At 39.1% G+C, this 27,408-nt stretch overlaps 1 protein-coding gene across 3 annotated transcripts in view; it reads left to right on the forward strand.

Moving 5' to 3' along the window:
* The window catches only part of GRM5 (glutamate metabotropic receptor 5), a 536,398-nt gene that overhangs the window by 414,761 nt on the left and 94,229 nt on the right, over nt 1-27,408 (forward strand). For all 3 annotated transcript variants that reach the window (XM_059186935.1, XM_059186956.1, XM_059186945.1), the window contains exon 5: nt 21,598-21,844. In XM_059186935.1, coding sequence (XP_059042918.1) covers nt 21,598-21,844 — 247 coding nt within the window. The remainder of the gene's footprint in view (nt 1-21,597; nt 21,845-27,408) is intronic.

Genomic DNA, 27,408 nt, shown 5'->3' on the forward strand with positions numbered 1-27,408 from the left:
TACCCACTCTGCCACAAAGTCTCTCAGGTTTAAAGCATTGCTGGAATGTGTGACTCAACTAGCAAGAATCATGGAGGTCTATGGATAGGAGAAATCAGTGCAAGTCCGGGTATTCAGGGATCACTGGAAGGGATGGCTTGGCCTTGGTGTAGGTAAGTGGAGAGGAAAGGTCAAGCAAAGAGATGAGCCTGAGTAAATGGGAAAGTCATGCAAGAAGGAGTAGAAGAGTCCCTTATGAACAGGGCTTCTACTTGTTTATGGACAATGACAGCTTTCCCGTTCACAATTAATGGGATAGAAAGAGCTTGGTTCCAAGTCACTTGGAAGACTCAGGACAGCTTCACCATCTCTATCAGACTGTGATGTGAGCAAGAATAAGCCCATTGTATTAATTACATGATTAGATATTCAAGAGTTGTCACAGAAGTTACTGTCAATTACCCTGATTGCCTTGATATAACCTTAATTACCTTGATACAACCACCTACTGCTGCTGATGGACAGGGACTCCAGATTCTTGTCATGGTGTTTAATGTTACTTGACTCCAAAGTGACTACAAGAATTAAAAGCTCCATCTGTAGCACTGGATGTGGTGCATAAACAATGAATTTTGGAACACTGAAAGAAAAATTAAATTTAATTTTTAAAAAAAGCTATGCCCACGGGGGGGGGGGGGGGAATTCTGTTACTGTGTTGATTCCCACTGACCCTCTCAATTCAATCTCTGAAATATATCTAGGATATTGAGCTGTTATTTTTGAAAAATCTTGCAGATTACCTCAAAGCCTTGGGACTATCAGAGCTGATACTATGACCTAAGTGGCCCATGATTTCTTTTCAAGAAATAAAATATTGATGCAACTTTAGGGCATTTATATAAATTTTTATTATATATTCTTTATCAAATTATCATTTTTTCAACATCAATTAAATAAGATCTTGGGCTAGTTCAAACATTGTAAGAGAGGATGCAAAAATTAGTTAGTGGTTGACCTCTTCCCTCAGGTATCTTATAATTCAGCTGGGGATACTTTTAATATAATATTATGCCTGTTAAGTAGAAAATTAGTGAAATAGGCCTTATGAGCTTTAGGCATTAGAAAGATAGAGATTGCTTATGTCTGGGGAGGTGAGAGCTTAATGATATAGCTGGCATTTGAGTTGAGACCAGAAGTTCAGTTGAGAGGGAGAGTCTGATTCTAAGCACTGAAGCCTAGGGAAGCTGAAGAACGGAGTTGAGAAATACAAGGCTTCTTCAGGTGACGGGGGGTGACCTTGTTCAACTGGAGTGGAAGTGTCATATGTGGTAACAGACTGACTGTCAATGAAAGTGGGGAAATATTTCCTAAAGATCGCGCATGCTAGGCCATGACTTGAATATTTTTCTTTTTTTTTTTTTTCATTTTTATTTTTGGAAGTTTTTTTAGCAATAAAATGATATAATAAAAAATCATATTTAAAAAGTTTAATCTGACAGTATCCTTGGGAGTTTGTGGGATAACGGAAGGGTTAATATTGGAAGTGAGCATGAAATAAGCTTTAATTGTTTTAATCCACTGGGAATTTGAGGATGTCACAGCAGCTACTGTTGGATGACAGGAGAGTGATACAAACTTGGTGACCCTCTGTGGGGCTGAGGAAAAGGAAGGAGTCAAGGGTAATTTCAAGACTTCAATTATAGGTGACTGAGAAAATTTTATTAATAGAGAATTGGGGAAAATAGAAAAAGAAGATTGATTAGGAAGAGAAAATGAGTTTCCCTTAAAATATTTCATGTTTGAAGTTACACAGATGCAGGGACAACTAGAAGTGGAGCTGGTAGCTTATTGACATGCCATGGTAATGAGGAAGTCCTGATATAAAATTACAGTAAATTCAAGACCAGAAGGCTAGATATAAGCATAGAGAACTTAAGGCTAGAGGCCATTGACAGTTGTCTTTAGTGCCCATCATTCAGACAGTAAGGGCAGAAAGAGCACAGACCATTTAACCTAAAAATGTTCTACAGGGAAATAGGATATAAACTCACAAATAAATAAATATGACAGATGTTATCAAATTGGCTGATGAGTGGCAAGTTTACATAAAGATTTGTACACACTGGAGACGTCAAGGTAGAGTGGTTACGGATCAGCTTTGGCATTCAACAGGTTAGATTTATATACTGGTTCTGCCACTTTATATCTCTGGGCTACTGGACAAGTTGCTTAAACTCTCTTTCCTCACTTTCTCCAGATATAAATTTGGGATGATTTTAAATACCTACCTACTAGAGATCTTACAGAGAAGATGGGATAGGACCTATGAAGCACTTAACATGGTGTCTTAGTCAGCTGAGGCTACCATAACAAAATACTGTAGACTAAGATGTCTAAGTAGCAGAAATTTATTTTCTCACAGTTCTGGAAGTTGCCAGCTCAAGATCAGGGTGCTGGTATGATCAGGTTCTGGTGAGAACCTCTTCTTCCTGGTTTGCACACAGGTGCCTCTTCACATGGTAAAGAGAAAGAGAGCAAGCTCTCTGGTGTCTCTTCTTTTAAGAACCTTAATGTCATTATGAGGGTTCTACACTCATGTTCTCATAGGCCCTATTCCAAATATCCTACAAAGGACCTAGCTCCCAAAGGCCTTATTCCAAATATCATGTGGACATTTAGGACTTTTGAGAGGACATATTTGAGTCCATGGCACACAGTCTCTGGCCTTTACTAAAATTCAATAAATCCTATTATTTTCAGTATTTTTCCTCCACACCATATTTTTTCTCTAGCAACATTACGGAGCTAAGAGTCCCAACACTGCAGAACAAATAAAAAGAATGCTATTCTAAGAAAGAGTTCAGCTGAAAATAACACTGTATGAAAAATATAATTCAAAATCACAAACCCCGATAGGCTGCAGTAGAGAACAACACAAGAGGTTTGGTTTGTGCATCTGTAAACTACATGCAAACTCTTGCTTCCAGGCATGTTCCAGGTCAAAATGTTTTCCACATTCTGCTAAACTGTCATATGCTGCATGTGGAAATTCTAGCAAAATATTAAAACAATATTTAAGAGTGTTTTATGGTTCTAGAAGACCTTATCTGCATATAGTAAATTGCTTCAAAGTGGGGGGGTGGTGTTTTTAAAAATCCTGGACGATTAGCTGTTACCAGTCATCACATGGAAGAGTTAGAAAACAAAACTGGTATTGAATCAGACTATTTCAGAAGCACATGGCAAGTTGTCTTTAGTAGGAGTTCCCTTGACGCCTGAAATTTTCAGCTTCTTATTCCAGTTTCTCTGTTGTCATTTTCCCTTCCTCTCACGTTTCTGTTTCTTTGGAGGAGGGAAAGAAATAGGCAAGGACCAGAGAGGGTTTCCCTCTGTGCTTTCAGGTAATATTTAATTAAGGCTCCATCTGCAATAAAACACACCAATGGAAGAAAATTGATCTGGTGATTCTTTTTCTCTAAACTGCATCAGCTTGTTCATAAAGTCCCAGCCAATTGGAGAGTGTTCTTTCTTATGAAAGCCGATTCCGGGGTACAAAGCATCTGCTCTCCCCAACAAGAGAAAACAGGAGTAGGGAACCAAATTTGATGTTTGCATTCTTTGTTTAACAATTTAAGTCCGGCAATGTTTTGGTCCGTAGCTCTCCTTCAATCTTAAAATTAAATAATTTGCCTCTGTTAGACTGTAGGCACCCATATAAACCCATGGAATACTGGGTAGAGCCAAACCAGTAATTATTATAAAAATTAACAGAGAATTGGAATTCATATAATTAGTGAGTAGTTGTCCCGCTGATAACAGGTTGCTTTGCAAACAGTTTGACTCATGTCAGAGGTTTTGGTTGTAATCACTGGAAGCCAATGTTTGGCTCTCGAAGGTAAAATTAATAAATATAAATATAAATAAATACTAGGATTTGGAAAAATATTGAGGCCTCTCAGGATCTACTGGTTGCTGGAGGGCCACGTTTGAAAACTTGGACCAGCTCCCTAAGGCCACAAAACAAGAAGCACCTATTTTAACAGTTTGGCTGGAGTCTAACTGCATTTGACCCCCACTGCTCACTTCATTATGAATCAATACCAGCTATCCTTTTGCTTTAATTCATTTTCTCCAGGTTCCTGGAAGGAAGCTTAAACTTACTGAGCCTGAGTTTGCATTCCCACTACTTGGCAACCAGGGCCCAGAGAATGCCATGGACTAAGGCTCCTTTAACTTCCCTAATGAAAGGAGCTTTATAAAGCATACCAGAATCCTGGTATAATGAGGAGTTCATCAAAATTGGGAAGGGGATTTGGATTCTGAGGCCAAATAATGATGATTATGACAAATTGATTCAACAACTGGGAATACTACAAGGGTCTCATTACCATCATTGTTATCATAATTAACATTTGACTGGCAATTACTTGCTTGCTAGGCTTTATTCTTACCCAGACTTGCCCAGCATGATCTCATGTTATGCTTCAATTGATCTCATGAGAGGGCTATGCTTAGAGTCCTTTTATAAAACAATGGAAGAAAAATGCTTAGTGAGATTAAGTGACTTGCCCAAGATCACACAGCTAGTAAATAGCAAAGCAGTCTCAAACCTCAGGCTGTACAGTTCCAAATAAGCTAACTCGTGTGCACGTACACAACTTCTCTGCTGCCCATGAACAATTGTATAGCTTGTTGAATACAGTCAGAGCTTAATAAATGTTTACAGAAAACCCTGGCTAGAACAGCCCTGACATATAGTTGGTACTCAAGAAATTCTTTTTAAATAAAGAAAGGAATATACATTGCATATTTATTAAAGACCATAGTTTTCCCTTAGCATGCAGCTCTGAGCTTTGTGCTGAGTTGGTGAAACCATGAATTAAAGAGATCAAAGTTGGGGCACCTGGGCGGCTCAGTAGGTTAAGTCACTGCCTTCAGCTCAGGTCATGATCTCAGGGTCCTGGGATCAAGTCCCACATTGGGCTCTCTGCTCAGCAGGGAGCCTGCTTCCCCCCATCTCTGCCTGCCTCTCTGCCTACTTGTGATCTATCTCTGTCAAATAAATAAATAAAATCTTTAAAAAAAAGAGAGAGAGAAAAAAAAGAGAGAGATCGAAGTCTAGGTTATAATGAAATCAATGTATATTCACAATGGTAAGATGAACTGTGTATTTAAGCAGTAACTTATCTTTATCCTTTTTAAGAGTTTAGAAAATATTCTTTTTAGACAAGAAATTGTATACAGTTTAAAATGTCTCTGTGAATCATTTCATTTTTTAACTCTATCATTTTCTACTCTGATCTTTAAAAAAAAAAAAAAAAAAAAATGGATTAGCCCTAGAGACAGAGCAGGGAAAGAGGAGTATTTTGGACCCAGGTCAGAAATATCTATAGGTGGTCCACAGTTAATATACCCAAGGGCAGGTCCCACCTTGACCTCCAGCAATGATTAAACCTAAGAAGCAGGGATTCTTCTCAAATGACAAAAATGTTTCAATTTTGATTTGCCTCTCTACAGATATCATGCTTAACATAGAGAACCATGGAAGGGAATACTCTAAGAAACCAGCCTGGGATACTAAGTGTTTTATCTCCTAGGCTTCCTCCCAAATTTGTGTCATCTTGCCACCAGGCAGATACATTTCTTTGGAGAACTCACATATTTCTTTGGAGAACTGGTATAGCCTGCTCTCACATCTATAAATTATAAAATAATAATATTAATTTGTAGTAATTATAAAAGAGTTTCCTCTTATTCTTTCATTCACTTGCTCTGCCTTGGCCCTCAGAAATTATTACTGATGTTGATATTTTACAGATGAACAAACTAAGGCTACAGGGCTTACTGGCTTGCCCAGGTCAGACATATCATCGACAAAGAGCTTAAATTTGAATCCAACGCTCTAAAATTCTGTCATTTTTATTATAATGTGCTGCCTTCTATAAATGCAAAACAGATCTGTAGCACACTAGGTAGAACCAAACCAATAATTATTTAAAAAGTAATAGATGAATTAGAACTCAAATAATTAGTAAGTAGTTAGCTAGCTGATAACATTAATCCACTATTTAACGCAGTTTGGAATTTTGCAGAATGATAGAAAACAGGAAATATCAGTGTTGCCCTGAGTTGTCTCAAGGAGATTTAGCTTCATGGTTTCTATGTTACTGGATTTTGTCTTCAACACATGGCATTAAATATGAGTCCACTGGGAAGGGCCTATGGTGTGTGGTATCTGGGACTCTGAGGGTATATATCTGCCTGGTGGCAAGATGACACAAAGTTGGGAGGAAGCCTAGGAGATAAAACACTTAGTATTCCAGAGGCTGGTTTCTTAGAGTATTCCCCTCCATGGTTCTCTATGTTAACACACTGCAAGAGTATTTGAAACAGTGTTCAGTCCAGATACTAGCAGTGCTTCACCATTTGCTTTTTCTTTTTTGGTCACTTTCAGTTTCTCATTCCACTTAGTTATGTTCTCCTTTTTTTTTTTTTTTTTTTAAATTTTAATTCCAGTGTAGTTAACACACAGTGTTACATTAGTTTAAAGTATACAATATAGTGATTCAACAATTTGGTACATTACTCAGTGCTCCTCATGATAACTGTCCTCTTAATCCCCTTCACCTCTTTTACCCATCCCCCCCACCCACTTCCCCTCCAGTAACTTGCCAGTTTGTTCTCTATAGGTAAGAGTCTGTGTTTTGGTTTGTCTCTTTTTTTTCTTTGTTCATCGGTTTTGTTTCTTAAGTACCACATATGAGTGAAATCATATGCTTTCTGTCATTCTCTGACTGACATTTTGCTTAGCATTATACTCTCTAGTTCCACCCATATCATAGCAAATTGCAAGATTTCATTCTTTTTTATGGCTGCGTAATGTTCTGTTCTCTCTATATTCATACCACATCTTGAGGGATGCTTCAGTAATAGTCCTATGGAGGGCTGTTTCCATGATTTGGTTATTGTAAATAATGTTTCAATAAACACAGGGGTGCATATGTCTTTTCAAACTTGTGTTTTTGTATTCTTTGGGTAAATATCCAGTAGTAGAATTACTGGGTCATAGGATAATTCTATTCTTAGTTTTTTGAGGAACCTCCATACTGTTTTCCACAGTGGCTGCACCAGTTTGCGTTCCCACCAACAGTGCATGAGGGTACCTAGCAACCAATGCATCTTATATACTATAGAAATCTAATAAATATTGGGATTCATCATAGGTTAGTCACCTTAGATGAGACTGGAAAGGTTAGGTGGAATATGAGCAACATATTTATTTTTATCTTAAGACAATGGGAATTCATTCAAAGTTTTTTTTTTCATTTATTTATTTTCAGCATAACAGTATCATTATTTTTTCACCACACCCAGTGCTCCATGCAATCCGTGCCCTCTATAATACCCACCACCTGGTACTCCGACCTCCCACGCCCCGCCACTTCAAACCCCTCAGATTGTTTTTCAGAGTCCATAGTCTCTCATGATTCACCTCCCCTTCCAATTTACCCCAACCCCCTTCTCTCTAACTCCCCATGTCCTCCATGCTTTTTGTTATGCTCCACAAATAAGTGAAACCATATGATAATTGACTCTCTCTGCTTGATTTATTTCGCTCAGCATAATCTCTTCCAGTCCCATCCATGTTGCTACAAAAGTTGGGTATTCGTCCTTTCTGATGGAGGCATAATACTCCATAGTGTATATGGACCACATCTTCCTTATCCATTCATCCGTTGAAGGGCATCTTGGTTCTTTCCACAGTTTGGCGAACGTGGCCATTGCTGCTATAAACATTGGGGTACAGATGGCCCTTCTTTTCACTACATCTGTATCTTTGGGGTAAATACCCAGGAGTGCAATGGCAGGGTCATAGGGAAGTTCTATTTTTAATTTCTTGAGGAATCTCCACACTGTTCTCCAAAGAGGCTGCACCAACTTGCATTCCCACCAACAGTGGAAGAGGGTTCCCCTTTCTCCACATCCCCTCCAACACATGTTGTTTCCTGTCTTGCTAATTTTGGCCATTCTAACTGGTGTAAGTTGAAGTTTTTATGAGTGAGGTGAATCAAGGAAGACAATATGATGACATCATCATATTTGTTTCTCAAAAACATTTTCTTTATGTATATGGAGAACAAACTGATTGGTGGCCAGTGTGGATAAAGCTAAGTTGGTTGCAAGGTAACTATGATAGCAAAAGTGAGGGGTTATGGTCATTTGGATTAAATTTGTGATGGTAGAGATATAGACACACTAATGGAGACTGGAGGTGACTCGAGAGGACTTGGATATGGGTACTTTAGAGGATGAAGAAGGAGAGGAAAGTGTCAAAAATGTATATTTTTTAAAAAATCTTGGGGCGCCTGGGTGGCTCAGTGGGTTAAAACCTCTGCCTTCAGCTCAGGTCATGATCCCAGGGTCCTGGGATCGAGCCCCGCGTCGGGCTCTCTGCTTGGCAGGGAGCCTGCTTCCTCCTCTCTCTCTGCCTGCCTCTCTGCTACTTGTGATCTCTGTCTGTCAAATAAATAAATAAACTCCTAAAAAAAAAATCCTAGAAAAAAAAAAAAATCTAGAAACTGACACCTGTAGGCATTTGATAACTTTGTATTTTTCTTCCCTTTTTCTCCTCTACACTTTTATATAATATATATAGACTCAGCCCAAATTTTGGATACATAAACTTGATTTATTTTTATATTTTAATCTTTTATATGTCATAATTATTATTATCATTCTTTAGATTAAGCACATAGTAATATAATTAGGAATATATTTCTAATTAAGACATGTCCTAATTATACATTACTGAGGCAGGAATTTCCTAATTTCTGGCATACCAGAATTTTACCTTCTGAAATTATACACTTTGATGTTTTCAATCTGTTTGTCCTTAGAAAAGTTGTTTAACATAAATGAACCTCAGTTTCCTTGTATAAAAATGCAGCTAATTATAATGTCTACCCACAGGGCTTTTGTAATAGCTAAATTAGAATACTGTAATTTCCCAATATTACTCATTACTGCTGATTGAAACTTTTACATATACATTCTCATTTCTCCTTAAGTCTTAGCCCTCCAAGGATAATCGGGATGGTGAGTCTCATTTTCAAGGGAAAGAAGATGGCATTTACAAAAGTGGCTTTCTTATGTTCATAAAAAATTAAGGGAGATACTGGTATAAAAAAGTCCATCTAATAGCCCCAGACTGAACTGAGTCTGAAATCCATCTTACTACATTTTAGCTCTATGTCATTGGGCATTTTAGTCTCCGAGTCCAAAGTTTCTTATCCAAACAAAAACAGAAAACAATGTTTTTAGCTCATATGTCTACTGTGAGGATTAAATGAGATAATGAAGATAAAGTACCTAGTAGTATCCAGCATCTGTAGGATACTTTCTTTTCCCGTCTCTTTTCCATTAATGCCTTTTTTTTTCAAATTATTTCAAAATAAAATGGTTTATAGAAAGTAATCATTGTCATGGTTGAAAGTGGCATAAATGAGATTTTAATGAAATATCTCTAATGAAGAAGCAAATGCTAGTAAATGGCACACTCACAGAGGAAGCTTCATAGTTTCTGATAAACATGGCCCAATATCTATCAAATCTTTCCATTCTAATCAAATATCTAGTATTAGACAGGATAATTAATCTTTCACATAGACAATTTGTGACCTGTGCATTTTGCTTATATACAGGTTTGTATGCTAAACTATAATCATTTTTTTCAATTTTCTATTTCATTTCCATCACCATGCTTATTATAGAAGATGGCATTTCCATTTAGCATGTTTGTTATTTTTAATTAGACATAAAAGGCTTAATAAAATTTGAATTCTTAGCATCTCTTACTTTCAGAAGTATGAACTCTGGAACATTTTGCAAATTTAAAAGTATAGTAATTTTCAAATTTTCAAAGATGGGGAACACTAATTTTATAAATACCTTTGAATAATCTGGTGACATCTTGTAAATTGTACCAGATAGGCAACACCACCAACCAAATGCTTCCAAGTATTTGGTAGCTATTATGGGGTCACGATGTCAATATGTATCTCACAACTCAACAAGAAGGTATTATTTGACTTGTTTTCCAAATGGGGAAGTCCTGAAAAAAGGAATTATTCAACTGTACTGGGAAACTCTAGAAAGGCTTTACAGTGGAGAGATTACTAAACTGTGTTTTCAAATGTGATCAGAAGCTCAGTAGATAGAGATAAGAATGCCACATCTTTAGGAAATATTGTGAAACAGTTCAAATGGAAGAGAATGGTGGCATCAAAGATGGATAGACAGGTAGGGCCAAGTGGAAAGCTCCAGCCCAGGAATCTGGTCTTAGTATAGTAAGGAGAATGTAATGTCATGGCTCTTTGCCATGTACTCTTTTAAATAATATAACCACCAGCCTTCATATCCCTTTGGAAGTCTTCCTTCATTTACACACCATATGGAAGTTCCTCAAAATACTGTAATGTGAATGAAAGAGATACACTATCTGAAATAACACATCCATCAGAGGGCTGCCAACCGGCTGTTCACGGTGAATCATTTAAATTTAAAATTTGGTGTTCTGCACATAGAAGTGTGCAATCCCTGTTGAATTTCTGTAGCTCCCTGAAGACATGTCTTCCTTCTGCAGCTGCTGTGTTCATCTGCATTTCAATATGAACATTTAGAGGTCAACTGCCTGAATTTCGGGCACAATTATAAATTGGAGTCCCAGCAGGTATTGGAAATTTTTGTCTCTACCGGTGTACGGAAATGGCTCTCGGTGTCAGTGTCACCAGGCTTCCTGGCACAGAAAAGGCACAGTGTTAAGAGAGAACGTGAATGAGTTATGTGATGTCAGAGGTCAATCCAGGCCTTTCACAGACTCTCTTTCCTTCCTGGTATTACTAATCTCTGATTCAAGCACCAGACACTTAACCTATCCTTTATTTTATTAATGTTAACCTCTGCTCCCAAGAAGCTAGCTTCGTCTTCATTAGAACATACATGTTTCTGTCTGGTCCACCCTATATTAAGATCCATACAAAAGGTCCATTCGTATTCTTCCATCTCTGATGAGACCCACCATCCCTGATAACATTACAAACACTGTTCTTGGTGCTGGAAAGCAAGACCAATGTGGGCCCCATCTGCATAGAACTCATTGCCTTATATGAACTAATCTCTGAATCTCATGGTCTGTTTTGAGATTTTTTGCACAAAATAGTTGTTGAGTAAATGTTAAATGAAGGAATGGTTTGCACACTCTATGCCCCAGCATTAGAAACTGTGGAGCATACAGTGTAAACAAGACAGTTTTAGCCATGCTGCTAATACTCTGTGATGGGCACAGACAAGCACATAGGTAATTCTAATGCATGGCAGAAAGTATTACGTGTTTTAATAGAGGTATACACACATTTCTGTGGGAGCACGTAAAAGCAAAAGATTAATTCTGGCTTGGGGGATGTTCTGCCCTTCTGTCACAGTGAAAGCAAATGATTATGTCAGCCACTGAGTATAACTGGAATCCATTTACCATATGCATAAGGAGTGAGTGGATTCAGAAAATAAATGACGTTAGGGAGAACTTGTTTCCCTACTATTTCTTTTTCCATGCAATGTTACAGTATGTTATTAAGTGACATCTTCCAGATTTATAATCTCCTTCCTAGAAAATATTTGAATCCCTTCCCTTACATCTTCGTTCTCTCTACTATCCTTCCCCTGCTGGTGGGTAGAAAGGAAATAATGAGGACAATCCAAAAGTATTTCAGTATATAGTTTTAGGACTAATGCAAAGAGTTGACTTGGGATAAAAAAAAAAAATTCAAGTAAATGTTGTCAGTTTCATTACTCTATGGCCATGAGTTAGTTTGCTAAAAAGAATTTTAAATCATAGTTTCCTTTGCCTCCCCTATGAAAATAGCACTAGTCCAAAAGTTTAAGCACAAGAGGTCTAGGGCCAGCTGCCATAACCAAAGCTGTGCCTTTGGGGAGATCGTTTCCCCTCCTTTGGCCTTATTTCTTCATTTATAAAATGATTTTACTGGACCAAATCAGGAGTTCTGAAGATCAGAGGAGCAAAGGGGCCAAAGAGATGATAAAGAAGGGAGAAGCATTTACCATGTGAGAATGTGAAGCCAGTATTGTGACATTTTCTAGTTTTCTTTTTTCAAGAGAGTCTACTAAGCTGATTCTCCTGTAAAATTTCTACAAAATCGCATTTAGCCAAACAAAACATATCTAAAGGCCAGTTCATCCCAAGGGCTTCCTCTCTGTCCCTTCTAGATTAGATGCTTCCTAAAGTCCCTGAATCTTCTCTGATTCTGCATTGTGAAGACAGTCTGATTTCCCTTTGTTTAGAAGCTACTAAGGTTCAATATTCTGATTCCCCAGATGAATTAAAGAACATGTTTTGAGCACTGTAAAATTAAATTGTTATCATATACCAGAGGATTTCAGTTTGGATAATCCTTTTGGAGTCTTCTCATTTGGTTAAACAATAGTAAAATTGGGATTGAATATTAAGCATTCTAAATCTGAGATCCAGTTTTGAGAAGAGAAATAAAAAGGAAACCACCTTTCTTCCCTTGCTTCCATTTCTTCTCTCCAGCCTGTTGTGAGGTGGATCCAGCCTGAGAGCAGCTGGCCAGTTTGGGTTGGTACGAATTCTCATGCCCACGTTGGGTTGGCCCAGAGTAAACCCTAAGAAATAATCCTCGAACAAAGTAAATACTGTTGAATAGAGTCCAGTTCTTTCATGCCTCAACATGCCAAGTAATTAACATGCCCTCTCTTTCCGACCACTTTTTGGATGTGAAAAGAAGTCTAAATAAAATGAGCTGTTTTACTATGTGCACTCCAGACCTTAACATTTCCCAGATAAGGTCACACTCTTTGGTCCCCCACAAACGTCTATCACTGAGCCCATATGTTACCTGTTGAATGTTTCTGAGGACAGAGATGCTGTTACCCATGTTTGTATCACCAGCATCCATCACAGGGTCTGACATACAGTATGGACTCAATAAATATCTGTTTAATCAATAACTTAGTTAATCTCTGAATGAGTCAATAAATAAATTAACTAAGAACTGAAATTTCTCTCTAAGGCGTAGGCAGCCAGAACAAAGGAATGGCATAGAGCTCCAAGTTCTCTTAAGACATCTGAGGAGAGGTAGGGTCAACCAACAGAGAGTAAAGAGTTTGAAAGTGTAGACAAAAGATCAGTAAAATGTGGTTGGGACCCTTACAGCTCTTGCAAGTGATCACAGACAGTCCCATAGTCCAGGTATCATCCCATGAATCTGGACATTTCATATATAATGTTATCTTCTAGAGAATGTTGATTACTGGAAATCAGCCTGGTTAGCATATGGCTGTAAGTCAGAACCAACCTTCTGTGGGCTGTGGTTCCACCTTCAGCCCAGTTTCAAAGCCTCTGCAGTGCTTTCTCAGAGTTTATTGCTCACGTGCCTCACCGAGTGGTCAGTCTTGAACCCAGGCAGTGTCCTACCCCATAGGTCACGTCTCTGAACTTTGGTCAGCTAATTAGGGCCAAATCTATGAATGTCCAAATCAGGCGGGACTCCAGGAGTTCATATGCAACTTTGTAGGATCATTGTCCTGAGTATCCCCCAACCCCAGTTCAGTCTGGCTGTAGAGACCGGCATTTCTACACCAGTCTCTCCCCACTCCCCAGTCTCCCTGACAATGTTAACCCTCTCCCATCCTATCCTGGATAGGTGGGTAGAAATCTGAGGCCTTAGTCTCTACCTCAGTGACTTACCTCCTGTTCCTTTGGCTGGATTGCCATGGGAGCCACATGCGGAGGGTCCAGAGAAAGGAAAATAGCATTTGCCTGTACTCTTGGGACACGGTTCCTTTGGACATGGAGGAGGGCTCACACCCCAAGAGGGTCAGGAGCCTGCTCAGCCACTGTTGGCCTTTGTCACCAACACCCTTGCAGGGCTGCCCTGAGGCTCACACAGGAAAACAAACAAAAATGGAATTTCCCCACTCTTTCTGACTTATGAGGTGCCCTTTTCCACACTTCAGACTTCTCTTGGAGCTCTTTCTACCCATGCCTCAAACTAGTGCACAGTTCCATGTTTTGGGCCATCTTTGCAGCTGAGCCTGGAAATACAGGAGGGAAAGGATCCAAGAATCCCATGCATGTTTCAGTGGTGCTTTAAATTCTGGTTTCCTTCCCCAAACCAGCTTTTACCATTTGCTTTTCAGAATCCTCTGAAAGCTGCTCCACTCCTTCTGCCTCAGGCTTTTAGCTGTGCTCAGTGGGAGAACCAGGATGGAGAGGACTTACTCCATCTTGACTGGGCCAGAATTTTTATCATGTAGTTTTATGAGATGGGGAAAATCCATGAAATTGCTTGACGGGATTGCCTGTTCCACCTGGTAAATCTTATTGTCAACTGGCAATATTGGTTTTGTTGAGTGCTCTTCTCCAAAGAAATGATTGCTTAGTCCACTAGATCTAAAGTCCAGACCTGGAAGTTGGTGAGAGCCCATGAGATATCCTGTCATTCATCAGGCCTCATTCATGTACTTAACATCTATTAATGGTGTCATTTATGTGTCAGGTACTGTGCTTGGCACAAGGGCTACCTGTGTGAATGACACAGAATCTTTGTCGTTGGGGAGCCCAGAGTGTACTAGAAACTGGCCGGAGGTCACTACCAGTGCTACAAGAAAACAAAGCAGAGCCTTAAGTCTAGAGTAAAGAGGTACAGGTAAATAGGCAGTTTGTGTATTTGGGAGTTCAGTGTGTGATAAATGCCAGCATCACTGCTATGGAAGAGCAGAGCAAATCCTTAACTCCATACTGGAGGAGGGTCTTGACCAATTTCTAAGTGGAGATGAGACTTAGACCTACACAAATTAAAAAGTAGAAAATCTGCAGGAAAGTAAGCTCCAGATATATGGAGTGGAAGGCACAGAGACCAGATACAAGGGAGAAGAGTTTATTATGTGGCTACAAGAAGTTCCAAATACCTGGTATATGATCATGGATACAAATTGAGGGGTAAATCAAGAGAACAGATGAGTCTTAAAAGTCAGGGCAAAGTATTTAGGGTGTAGTTTGGTTATCAACTGAAAGGTTTTAAAAGGAGACTAACAAAATCAGTTTTGTGCTTTAGAAAGGCCACTTTTTATGTTTTCTACACTGGGAATACGGAGATTCCAGCAGAGCAAGCTGGGAGGCAGTAAGACCTGTTAGGAGGCTATTGTAATAACACAAGCAAGAAATTATGTAATTAGTTTTGGGACTAATAAAAAATAAGTCATGCTATATCCACATAAGGAAACACTATGCAGCTAGTAAAATAGTGCAGCCCCAGGAATTCAAGAAGGAGTCCAATGAATGAGATAGATCCAATCTGTCAACTGCTCATATCAGTTCTCAAAGTGAAACTCATATCAGTTTTCAAAATGTGCCCTGAATCTGAACCCTTCTCGCCATCTCTATTGCTGTCGCCCTCATCTAAGCCAGCAGGGTCTGTTGCCTGGTCTGTCACACTGGCCACTGACTCCTCCCTGTTCAGCTCCCCCTGACAGCATTTGGATTCCCCACCCCTACCGCCCTATTTCTCACACCTCAAAGGCACTCTGATCCACCTGGCTGCTTAAAATGAAAACCTGGACAAACCCTTGACTCTTCTTTTTCTTTGGTAGCTCACATCCAACCGACGAACACATCCTATTCTCCCTGCTTCCTAAATATACTTAGAATCCTATTCTATACTAAGGCACCATTTCTCTTAGATGCTGTTTCCATACTCCTTAGGTTTTCCCACTCTTATTCCATCTTCCATCCTCAAAGTAAAAAAATTTTTAGAGATTTTATTTATTTATTTATTTATTTGACAGAGAGAGATCACAAGTAGGCAGAGAAGCAGGCAGAGAGAGAGGGGGAAGCAGGCTCCCTACTGAGCAGAGAACCCGATGCAGGCCTCCTTCTCAGAACCTAGAGATCATGATCCAAGCCAAAAGCAGAGGCTTAAACCACTGAGCCACCCAGGTGCCCCCTTAAAATAAAATTTTTAAGATGAAAAGATCATGATATTTTTCTGATAGAAACACCCCAAAGTCCTATATCATACAGATCCTATCTAGCTCCCTTAGCGCCTATCCTGCTTGTCTTCTCCTTACTAACTGTTTTGGCCTTTCTTTTGTTCTTCAAAAACACACTAGACATACTTGCTCCAGAAAATGCCTCTCCCCTCCTCTTCTTCCAGATCTTTATATTTTGAATGTGAAAAAAGAAACCTGATCATTTGTAACAGAACTTGGATCAGGGACCAAGCAACATAAATCATTTCTAAATATGAACTCATTTAATACTTTTATAAATCTTTTAATTAGATAGGATTATTAAACCCATTTTTCGGGGGCACCTGGGTGACTCAGTCGTTAAACATCTACCTTCGACTCGGGACATGATCCCAGGGTCCAGGGATCGAGCCCTGCAACAGGCCCCCTGCTCAGTAGGAAGCCTGCTTCTCCCTTCCCCCTGCTTGTGTTCCCTCTCTCACTGTCTCTGTCAAATAAATAAATAAAATATTTTTTTAAAAAAACAAAAACACTTTTTTTTTTTTTCCGGGCACAGAGAGGTTCATGACCTAAGCCAAAGTCACACAGCTAGTAAGTAGTGGGCAGAGCTCTGATCCTAGCCTGCTGCCTTGTTTCAGAATCTGTACTCTAAATCCTCTATGCTCTGCTGTTCCTAGTAGTTGGCATATGCATCTCTAACACAAAGTAAGATATCTTGCAGGTTCACCTCCTTCAGATGAGTGTGTGTAGTGAGCAGGTATATACAGACAGAGCTCAAAGCCTGAAGAGATGAGAGGCAAAAGAATTCATAATTAACCAAGTATCCCCCCCCCTACATATACAAATACTGAGTCTATTGCATTAATTGCTTTCAAATACAGCTACCACTACCCCCTGTACAAAGAAGTTAGGCTTGCCAGCTGTTAACAAGCATCTTGATTTCCTTAATTTCTTCATCTATCATGAAAAGAATCCTAAAGCTCATTGAGTTTTATGAAATTAAAGCATTTTCAAAGTATTTATTTTGTTGTCACACATTGCACCGGAGGTCTCTCAGGTACCGAAAGGTGATAACTGAGCCTTGAGCTGCTGCTTCTAATGGAGGAAAAAGGCTGGTACCCAGGTGAAGTGGTGTAGGCAGAATTTAAACTTGAGTTTCTATTAATTGACCCTCTGTTGCATCCAGAATGCTAAAACAGATTAAGATGTTTTTCTTTAAAAATTCATGCATCAAAATGACTTAAGGAGAAATTACAAAGGTTAAATTTACATTAGTTGTCTTCTGGCAGGCTTTGTGTGTTTGTTTTTGAATTTGCAGTCTTTTGGTATTTCAAATGACAAGGGAAAACAGTTACCAGGGACTTCAGCAAGAATCAAAAGCTGCCCAAATAGGCCAGTTGTTTCCAGATGCCCAGTAACAACAAATGACTCAACAAGCTGGGCACAACCATTGTGCCCTTTCATTTTGAGCCCTTCCTTTTGGTCAGCCCCTTTATATATCCCTGGGCCCAGCATTTAGGCAACACTAGTGGGCATTACTTGAGGGAACAGAAACATCGCACTTTCCAGGAAAGATCCAATCTTCTTGTGGGTTTGTTTTCCCTCACTTTATCTCTTAATTAGAAAATTACAGTAATATTGTACGGAGATTACTTCTGGAGAAAGTGATATAATATAGCAAAAAGGGCACCAGTCTTGGTGTTAGAAATTCTTGTCTACTTCTGATGTTATTTGCATAACCTTGAAAAATGTACTGAAACTGTGTATACCTCAGCATCTTTATCTCTGCAGTATGAATACAGTATCGATGCACGTCACTGATATATGCAATGAAATGCCAAACAAAAATGCAAATTTTTATTCTTGCTCCATTCAATTCAACAAACAGTGCAGTAACCATGCCCTAAGCACCAGGATTTGATTTACAAATAAATAAGGCTCAAATGTCGCCTTTGTGATAGTTGTTGTCTATCACAGACAAGGCATAAAGAAAAATCAGGACGGAACCTGAAAGAGGACTGCCTAAGAGCTCTACTGCACATCCTATCAGGAGAGACCTTTGGCTTGCTTTCATTCTCCAAAGTCTTGACCACACAACACAGTGGCTAAAGGTCGTTATGATTTACATTTTGGCACAGTGACTATTTTTGAAGCATCTACCTTGTGCCTGGTGCTGTGTGAGGTATTTTTGAGTTATCACCATTTAACAGGTGATTAAACAGAATATTAGAGAATTTAAGTAATTTGTGCAATTCACAGAGCTAGGAAGACATAAAGCAAGAATTTATGGCTATATCTCCCTTCTCTGCTCATAAGAGAAAAAAAGGTAATGAGAGTCAAACCACCACCTATCCAGTAGCTGGAGAAGCAACCTTTCCTGACCTCTGATAGTGGGTTGGGAGACTGAAGTGATGTGTGAGTAACACACATCCATTTAGGGAGTTAGAGGAAGGTAGGGGATGGACTGACTTGGGGAATGGATTTTTCAAATTCTCCCTCCCCTAAGTATGCCCACATTTCTATAGTATGGTGGGCAGGGTGACTGAGAGAGATATAGAGAAAGTGACAGGGGGTTTGGAAAGGCAAGATTAATTGTGGTACCTGCAATCATGGTATTCCTCATGAAGGAAATGTTCTTGGAACCTTTGAAAATGGATAGAATAAGTGTTACAGGGTCAAGAAGGAAGAGAAAATAGAAGGGATAATCTAGTTAGAAGGGACAGTTCTTTTATTCATTGAACAGATATTTATTGGGGACCCACTATGTGCGAGACACTGGTCTAGGCTCTGAGTTATGAACAAAAGTGGGAATAAAATCCCTGGCCTCAACGGAGTTTATATTTCAGTGGGTAGATGAGACAGACACAGACAGACAATAAAAAGACAAGCATGTAGGATTTTAATGGTGGTAAGGAGGAAAATATTGCTGGGAAAGAAGGTAGGGAGTATGTGTGTGTGGAGGGGACCAGGTGAAGATGAGATTTAGACAGGATGTCCCCAGAAGGTGTCACAGAGAGGATGATATTTGAGCAAATACCTGCACTGAGGAGGAAACAGCTCCTGCAGATCTCTGTGGCAGAGCATTCTGGGTAGAAGGAACAGCAAGTACAGGACCCAGAGGCAGGGCATCCCTGAACAGTTGAGGATTGGGAAGGAGGTTAGTGTGGCTAGAGAGGATTCATTTAAATGTAGAGTGTTAGGAAATGCAATCAGATGGATGAGGGATAGAGCTCCATGAGTCAAGTTCCTGTATGTCTTGGAAAGTCATTGTAAGGACTGTCCCTTTTACTTTCAGTAATAAATAAGCCACTGGAAAGTTTGATCAGAAGAGTGTCATGATCTGATCTACATTTTAAGGAAAGAGTTCTGGCTGTTGTGTTGAAAAGTGACTAGAGTAGGGGAGGATAGGCAAAAGTAAAAAAGAGACCAGTCAAAGACTGTTCCCTGTAATCCAGACAGGAGATGATGTTTCTTAAATCTGATAGAAGTAGATTGGTGTGAAGTACTTTAATTCTACATAGATTTTAAAGATAGATCAAATAAAAGTTGAGAAGGTATGAAGGAAAGAGGAGCAAAAAGTGGCCCTGAACTATTTGACTTAGTACCTAGAGTACAGAGTTTCTTCCATTGGCAGGAGGGGAAATGTGGAAGTATGAAAACCGCCTGTGTAGAGAGGGAATTTTAAGAATAGTGAGAAGTAGCCTGGGTCCAATGTCTAGTTCTTTTATGAAAACAGGATTCCCCATCTAAAACTTGTATCAGGATGAGCCATGCTGTTTAACCTGTTTCTCTGCTCAGGGAAATAAAATATCAGCATTTGGGCCAGCAAAGAAGAAGGGCATAATATGCTTCTATAGTTTGAAAAGTTATGAAGAACCATGCTACTTTAAAAAATTCCTTTTTTCTCTCTCTTAACAAAAACTTTTCCCCAAATGACAAGGTCTGTGTTTATCTCGAGTGTTCCTTTCACCTTTTTACCGTGTTTTTACATGTCTTAATCTTTCCCATTCTTTGCTCACCAGGTCTTGCAGTAGATTCTGCCTCCTAGACCCTAGTGCCCATAACCATGGCCTTCCCCTAGGCCAGGCCACCTTCAGCTATCATGCAGATCATGGCTCTCCTCTTTATGGGTCTTTCTGGCTCCACTCCCACAGCCCTTTCGATCTTTCTCCATACCATAGTCAGACTGATCTTCCTGAAATAGAAATCTGATCACGCCCCTTGTTAGTTAAAACTTCAAAGGATCCCAAGGATTTGATGATAAAATGCAGCAATTTTAATGTAGTTTAAGTAGTCCTTCCCTCCTCTGCTCCTTTAGCTCTCCTCATTCTTGCATCTCCCATGTCATGTTCTGGTCATGCCATCCTTCCTAAAGTTTCCCAAACACAGTATGCTCTATCTCATCTATGAACCTTCAAGCAAACTCTTCCCTCCACTCTTCACTCAACTGATACTCAGCCATAATAGCTAGCGTCAGTGAGCTTCTGGGTCTAGTGAGCTCTGGTTCTCCCCTGACTCAGTCCTCCTCTGCACTTATCAAACCACACTGCAATGGCCCACTTAGATGCTCCTGTGCCGTCTAGGCTCTAGGGCAAGAATTAGATTTATCTTGGTCAACATTATGTCCCTCACTCCAGCACATTCTGAGCAGTCAGAAGTCATAGGCACTCATTCCATCCTTAGTGACTCAGTAAGCCAGACCAAATGGTAGTTCTTTAATGAAACTTTCCCAAGAGCCCTCCGTTGGAAGGGGCCTCTCCCTCTTTGGGCCTCCATAGATTTTACCTCCACATGTGTTACAGATTGATCACCTTTAACCTTTCCCTGGAGTTAAATAATTTATCTCTATTATTGAACAACTTTCTTCTTAAGTGCAGAATTCATACCCGCTTCATCTTTTTGTTCCTAAGTCATCAACCACACAGCTTTTCCTTAAGGTCAGCCTCCAATAATTAATTAATTAATGGAGTATAAATGTTAGATTATATTTTAGAATTTCCAAATAGGCTAGTTTATGGAGAGCATATGCTTTGAGGTTGGAAGTGGTGCATGATAAATCCAAACAGGGAAGTTGAGGCAAGGTGGTAGAAAATCACGTTTGCTAAGCTAGAACTTAATAATTTGGGAACTGGAGATTTGTTGTGGATTTCTAAACCAAAGAAATATGTTATCATTGTTGAGTACTAAGGAGATTAATCTGTCCTTAGGATAAATTTTCTGGTACAGAAATACAGTGTTCATCTGCATCTATCTCCAGAGATTGGTAATAGAGGAAGTAAACCTTGTTACTGTTGGGAATTCAGGTCATTTTTTAAGGTTTTCGGGGGAGAGAAACCTGGAAATAGAAGACAATTAGTAAGCACACTATGCTGGCACCTGTATCTTTCCATTTAGTCTGGTTCTAACTGTGATAAATTATTCCTGTGAATTCTCCAATTATTCAGAATCCATGGAGAGAGCTAGAGTAGAATTAAATCTCATAGTTAATCCATAATGTTTCTTTTTTTTATTTGTTTTTTGTTTTTGTTTTTTTCATAATTTGTTTCTTAACAGGTTCTCTGACTCTGAGAACACATCACGTTCAGGATTCCAAAATGGGATTTGTGATCAATGCTATCTATTCCATGGCCTATGGACTCCACAACATGCAGATGTCCCTCTGCCCAGGCTATGCGGGCCTCTGTGATGCAATGAAGCCAATCGATGGACGGAAACTTTTGGATTCCCTGATGAAAACCAATTTTACTGGGGTTTCTGGAGATATGATCCTCTTTGATGAGAATGGAGACTCTCCAGGAAGGTACTGTTACTATTTTCCTTTAGACAATAGCATGTGAACAGTCATCCGTTGATCCTGACATGCCTGTTTCTCTCCTCTGTGGTTATCTAGTCTTACTGGTCATCTTTGGCCAACTCCGACATCACAAAAGGATTAAAGATTGAGAAGGGGAGACCCATTTTCTGTGGTCAGGTATACATATTGATGCTGACTTCCGAAACAGGCTCTTGGAATCATCTTATTTCAGAGACCCACCCTTAGAGACAGGAACCTTATGTTATGGTAGAAACTCAAAAATCAGCTCTGTGGTTTCTCTGTACATGTTTTCCATGTTATTCCCTGTACTCTGATCTCTTCATGGGCCATAGATCTATTCTGAAACAGAAAAATTCCATTTCTGGTAATTCAGAAACCTGGCTGAGGTGCTATTACGTTGTTTGCCATACCTATAGTAAGTTATACGTCATTTTATTTTATTATCTTTTAGCTAGAGGACTTTCTCCTTTCTCGAGAACTAAATTGCCTTTTACTCTGAAATTCACCTTTCGTTATTTATAGAGGAGCCTGAGAAATATGAACTTACTCATTATTACAGATCAGCCTCCAGGGAAGTCATTAGGTAACTAGAACTTACCAGAATTCACATCTATCTCATATTCTAAATTTTTAAGTGACTCTACACATGAGACTTTAATCCATGACAGATATTGTCACTGAAATGATATTCTGAGCTGTAGCAGGGCTGGCTCTTCATGCTGCCTTACGTCGGCACAATCAGGGTCCTGTGGTCTCCCACTATAAAAATCACAAGTATTCTTCCAGCAACAGTTTATGCTTGACATGTATGCTTGGAGAGGGTGTCTTTTCACTCTGTTTGCAGCAGACCCTGCCAAGAGAAGGTTTCGCGACTCCCTCCATGACTCACACCCCACGTGCTCACCCACGTACCAGCCACCTTGGTTCTAGCTGGTTTCCATACTACTGAGGTGAGCTGGAGCTGGTCCCTGGGGCAGCTGTTACCATGTCACAAGCTGAACTGCTAAGTGACAGCAAGTTCCAAGTCATGCAGCCAAGAGGAAATCTATATATTTTCTCTCTTCTAGAGACTTGAAGAATATTGCTCCAAGCAGGTTCTCTGCCAAGATAAGCTGACTTTTCATATATTGTTTTCTTCTTTTTGGCTGTTTAGTATACCCATGGGGAACAGGGAATACAAGCTTTTCATCAGAGCCACAGAAAATTTCACATTTGTCATAAGGCTTCATAGGGCAGGTCAACCAAAGAGCTCAATCTATAGGCTCAAGTCAAGGCCTAGTCCATTATGTACACATGGATTTATTATTCCTGTGAGCATACCTAAGGAACTGACATCAGCTTGGGACTTGCTCATAAACTCTGATGACTACAGCTCAAATATTCAAAGAGTTTTCATGTCATGCACCCAAGCCAGTTCCGTAAAACCAAATAGTGAAGAAATGTCTCACCTCTATTCCAATGGGAAACCTTAATGGATCAGACAGAACACCACTGTCTCACTCATAATCCTCCAAATATGCTGTAATGGGGTGCACTTGGGACTTCGGTTCTTAACCTTTTTTAGAACATGAAGCTCTGTAAGACTCAGATGAAATTTATAGATATTCTCTAAAGGACAATAGGCATAAAATGTTGCAAACAATTTCTAAGAATTCAAAATTGTTCAGAGAACTTACACATATTGCAAAGGCTGGGTGTTACAGTAACCCATTAATAAATGATCTTAATTGGCCTCTGAGGACATGAACCAGACTCCAGAAGGTGGTTTGCAGCTTTTTATTCTTACAATTAATCCAGTTCTATTTACAAAATAACTAAACTAATATTTATTGAACATGTGTTCTGAGCCAAACACTTAGCTAAGTCCTCTACCTTTTAATCCTATGATGTAATGTTACAATTCTCTTTTCCAGCTGAAGCCCCACAAACTGAGGCTTACAAAGATTAAGTGACTTCCTCAAAGATACAGTCTGGTACATGATAACCCAAGCTTCTAATTCAGTCTCCAGGACTTCACTCCTAACCTTATACACCAGCCTGCCAATTAATCGACCAGACCAAAACTAAAAAGCCACTGTCTTTTGAGAAATATATTGGTAGACATTCTATTGCTATTTCTGTGGAGTAAAATTTACCATTCTGCTTGGCCAAAGACATTCCAAACTGGGCAATGAACCAGAGACTCCTGGGGTGACTAGGGAGTCCCCTAAAATGCCAGAGGCAAAGGAGGAAGGTCTTAAACAGAGGAGAAACTTGCTCTACAGACTGTTAGACAGAGTTCCTTTTTACCACTGTCCTTAAACCTCACATGGAATCAGACCACCATCAGTCCACACTCTTTAGGGAAACCCCTGGGGTCAGGTGTGTTTCAGAATTGAGCGTTTTTCCATTTAGAAAAGGAAACACAGTCCTCTAATGCCACCAGCATGCTGTGGAACAGCACTCTTTAATCAACTTATTAATATCTCTGTAGTAAAACATACGAATAGTCACCCCAAGTATGATAAATAGGCAATGGAGAGCCTCATTACAGGGCGGGTCAAGTTCTCCCACCAGAGAAGTTCAGATTGGGTCATGTTTTGCTGCCAAGTGAGGCATAAACATATAATCTTCAGAGCTCTAAGGATTTCAGAATTACAGATAAGAAATATGGACCTTGACTATTTACCACCAATGGTATAGACCACAGGTCAGCCAACTGTGGTCTGCAGGCCAAATGGAGTCTGCTATCTGTTTTCATAAATCAGGTTTAATTGGAGCACAGTCACACCCACTTATTTAGAGCCTGTCTCTGGCTGCTTTCACATTACAGGGGAAGTGCTGAGGAGTTTCAAACAAGACCATCTCACAAAGCCTCAAAATATTGACTGTCCCTTCACAGCAAAAGATTTCTGACCCTCTTAGAGAGAATCCACTGCCTGGGACTGACCATAACTGGACAGGGCAACATCAGACTAAGTACAACTAACAATTGAAAGCAAGAATTTTAACTTTATATTGTGGGATTAATAAATATGGGCATGTAAACTATTTGGCAACATGACATAAAGAAAGGGAGTCTAAAATTCTACAATGGCAAGTTTTGTATAATTTAAATTAAGTGACAAAACGTTAACTTGAAGTAGAAGAAGATAAAGAATGTATGTTTAATCCCTTAACAAGAGAAATAGCTAAAAAGCCAATAGAATACTTTTAAAGAATTGGTTAATCCAAGAGGCAAGAAAAGAGGAATGCGTGGACAGAGCAGATGTGACAAGTAGAATGTAAGGCTAGAACTCCAGAAATTTGAAGATACTGAGCTGGTTTGCATGAAGGTTCTTAATGTGTGGTTCTGCCCACAGAAGGATCACAGAGATTACTTTTTTTTTTTTAATTTCTTAACTTTCCTTGGGACAAAACTGGAGTCTCAGAGAAAGGAAGAATTGCACCCACTCTCATGTAGTCAATTAATAACAGAACAAGGACAGTAGCAATTCCCAGGCACAATCATTAAATTCAAATGTAACTAAATTTTCTTTTTTTTTTTTTTTACCATTTTCTTTATGTTACACATGAAATGGTTCTATGTGTATCCTGGAAAAGGATTTCATTATTAGTTACCATTAAAGGACTTGGTCAAAGTCACCTTGTGCTTTCTCTTTAATCTCCAATAATCCAACCCCAAAGACACAGATCTTTATAATTGTTTTGTTGCATGGACTGGTGCTTGAAGTGTCTATTTTCTTGACCAACAGACAATTTATCACACATTTAAGAATCACGCTTTAAAACACACACACACACACACACACACACACACATACTCCTAAGCATTAGAATTATAGACTGAGAGGATTTTAAGAGCTATATAAATCTAAATTTCTGCATAGCCCCTTCCCCCTCATGAGGTTGTCATTCCCCTGACAATCTTGCTTCAGCCCCCTGGGATAAAAATAAAACAAAACAAAACAAAAACTCACTATCTTCTGAGGAAGGAAGTCTATTCTAATTTTCAGAGAGTTTAACCACTTAGAAAGTTCTTTAGTTCTGCTAAACTGAAACCTGCCTGCCTCTAGTTTCCATTTAGTGCTTTAATAGGACCTTTTTTTTTTCTTTTGGGTTAAAACAGATTTTATCTATTTTATTTTGGTTTTGAATGCTATAAAAAATTCATTTTTTAAAAATTTTAGTATATTTTGACTATGAACTGTGGCCAGTTAAGGGAGAGATACAAGGAGAGGCAAAGAGAAAGGAGAAAGAAAGCAGAGATATTACAGAAGACAGGTCACACATATCTCACAGTGTTGAGAAGGAAGTTTCAGGAGCAGAAAGATGCAGCAAACAAGGAGGCTTAGTGAAAGAGAGCAAGAGAGCAAGACAGTGAGAAAAAATAACAGGATACAACTACAGGGAGCCATTATGTGTTTTAATTTTTACTTAAAATCTAAGAGTATTTTTCAACACTCAGTTTCTCTCACTTATGATGGAGAATAAAATCTATATCCCATCTCTGAAAATTGAACGAATTCATACCAATTGACAAGGGAGAAATCTTTTAATGGGGAATTGTTTTTACCTGTTTCTTTTTCTAATGTAAGGCGACCAGAGATTTTTACAGCAGTGTTATAATTTCACTGACAGAACGACTAGTGATACCATCTCTGTATTTCTCTTGTAGACAAGAGATAATTACCAGAGATCTAAAGGCTAATTCCCTGAGGAGGATTCATTACCTCTTACACAGTTAAAACACGTTGACAGGTTTGAACCAAAATTAAGGTTTAACTTTTCTTGAAATCCCTTCCTGTCAAATATAACATTTTCCACTCTATACAGTTTTCATATTTATTTTGCAAAAATTAGATCTCTCCACATTTTACCATTTCTCCTACATAAAACAGAGTTCTGCAATCAAGGAGCAATGAAAGTTGATTCCTCACTTTGTCAGATAGATATAGAGCAGTCTAATGGAGAAGACATTGGACTTGAAGTCTAAAGGCTGAGTTTCTCTTCACTCTGTCACTTGCACACTCCACAATATGGTACCATTCAATAACCTCACCAAGCTTCGGTTCCATTACCTGTAAAATTCAGAGTATGAATAGGCCTTGCGAGAGTTAAAGATAGGTAGGACTGGCATGAGGGCTTCTTTGGCATGAGCAGTAAAACTCGCACAGCCCTTCAAATCAGCAGCAGCAAAGAAATTATTGCTGACACCAATAATTCTTTCTTTTTCCCAGCCTAGAATGTTCAAAGCTTTTATTTGCTCACAGAGTCTTTATTGGCTCACACAGAGTACTTTTGAAAGTCTCAGGAGCCCATATATTTGAAGTAGTCAGTGACATATATATGTTTCTTTTTTAGCCTTAATGTTCTATTTTTTAATATCTCAACTCATTGTATGCATAGTAGCCATTGGAAAGTGGGATAAAGTGGGAAGGTTTAGGACTCAGTTATGTATCCTGTAGACTGTATTTTGGGTTTAGAAGTGAACTTGAGATATCTACTCAAAATTGTTACTTACTGCAAATAAAACATTTTAGGATGATCCTTAAGCTACTGAAGAGCTA

This window comes from Mustela lutreola, chromosome 1, assembly GCF_030435805.1.
Source record: "Mustela lutreola isolate mMusLut2 chromosome 1, mMusLut2.pri, whole genome shotgun sequence".
NCBI classification, from domain to species: domain Eukaryota; kingdom Metazoa; phylum Chordata; class Mammalia; order Carnivora; family Mustelidae; genus Mustela; species Mustela lutreola.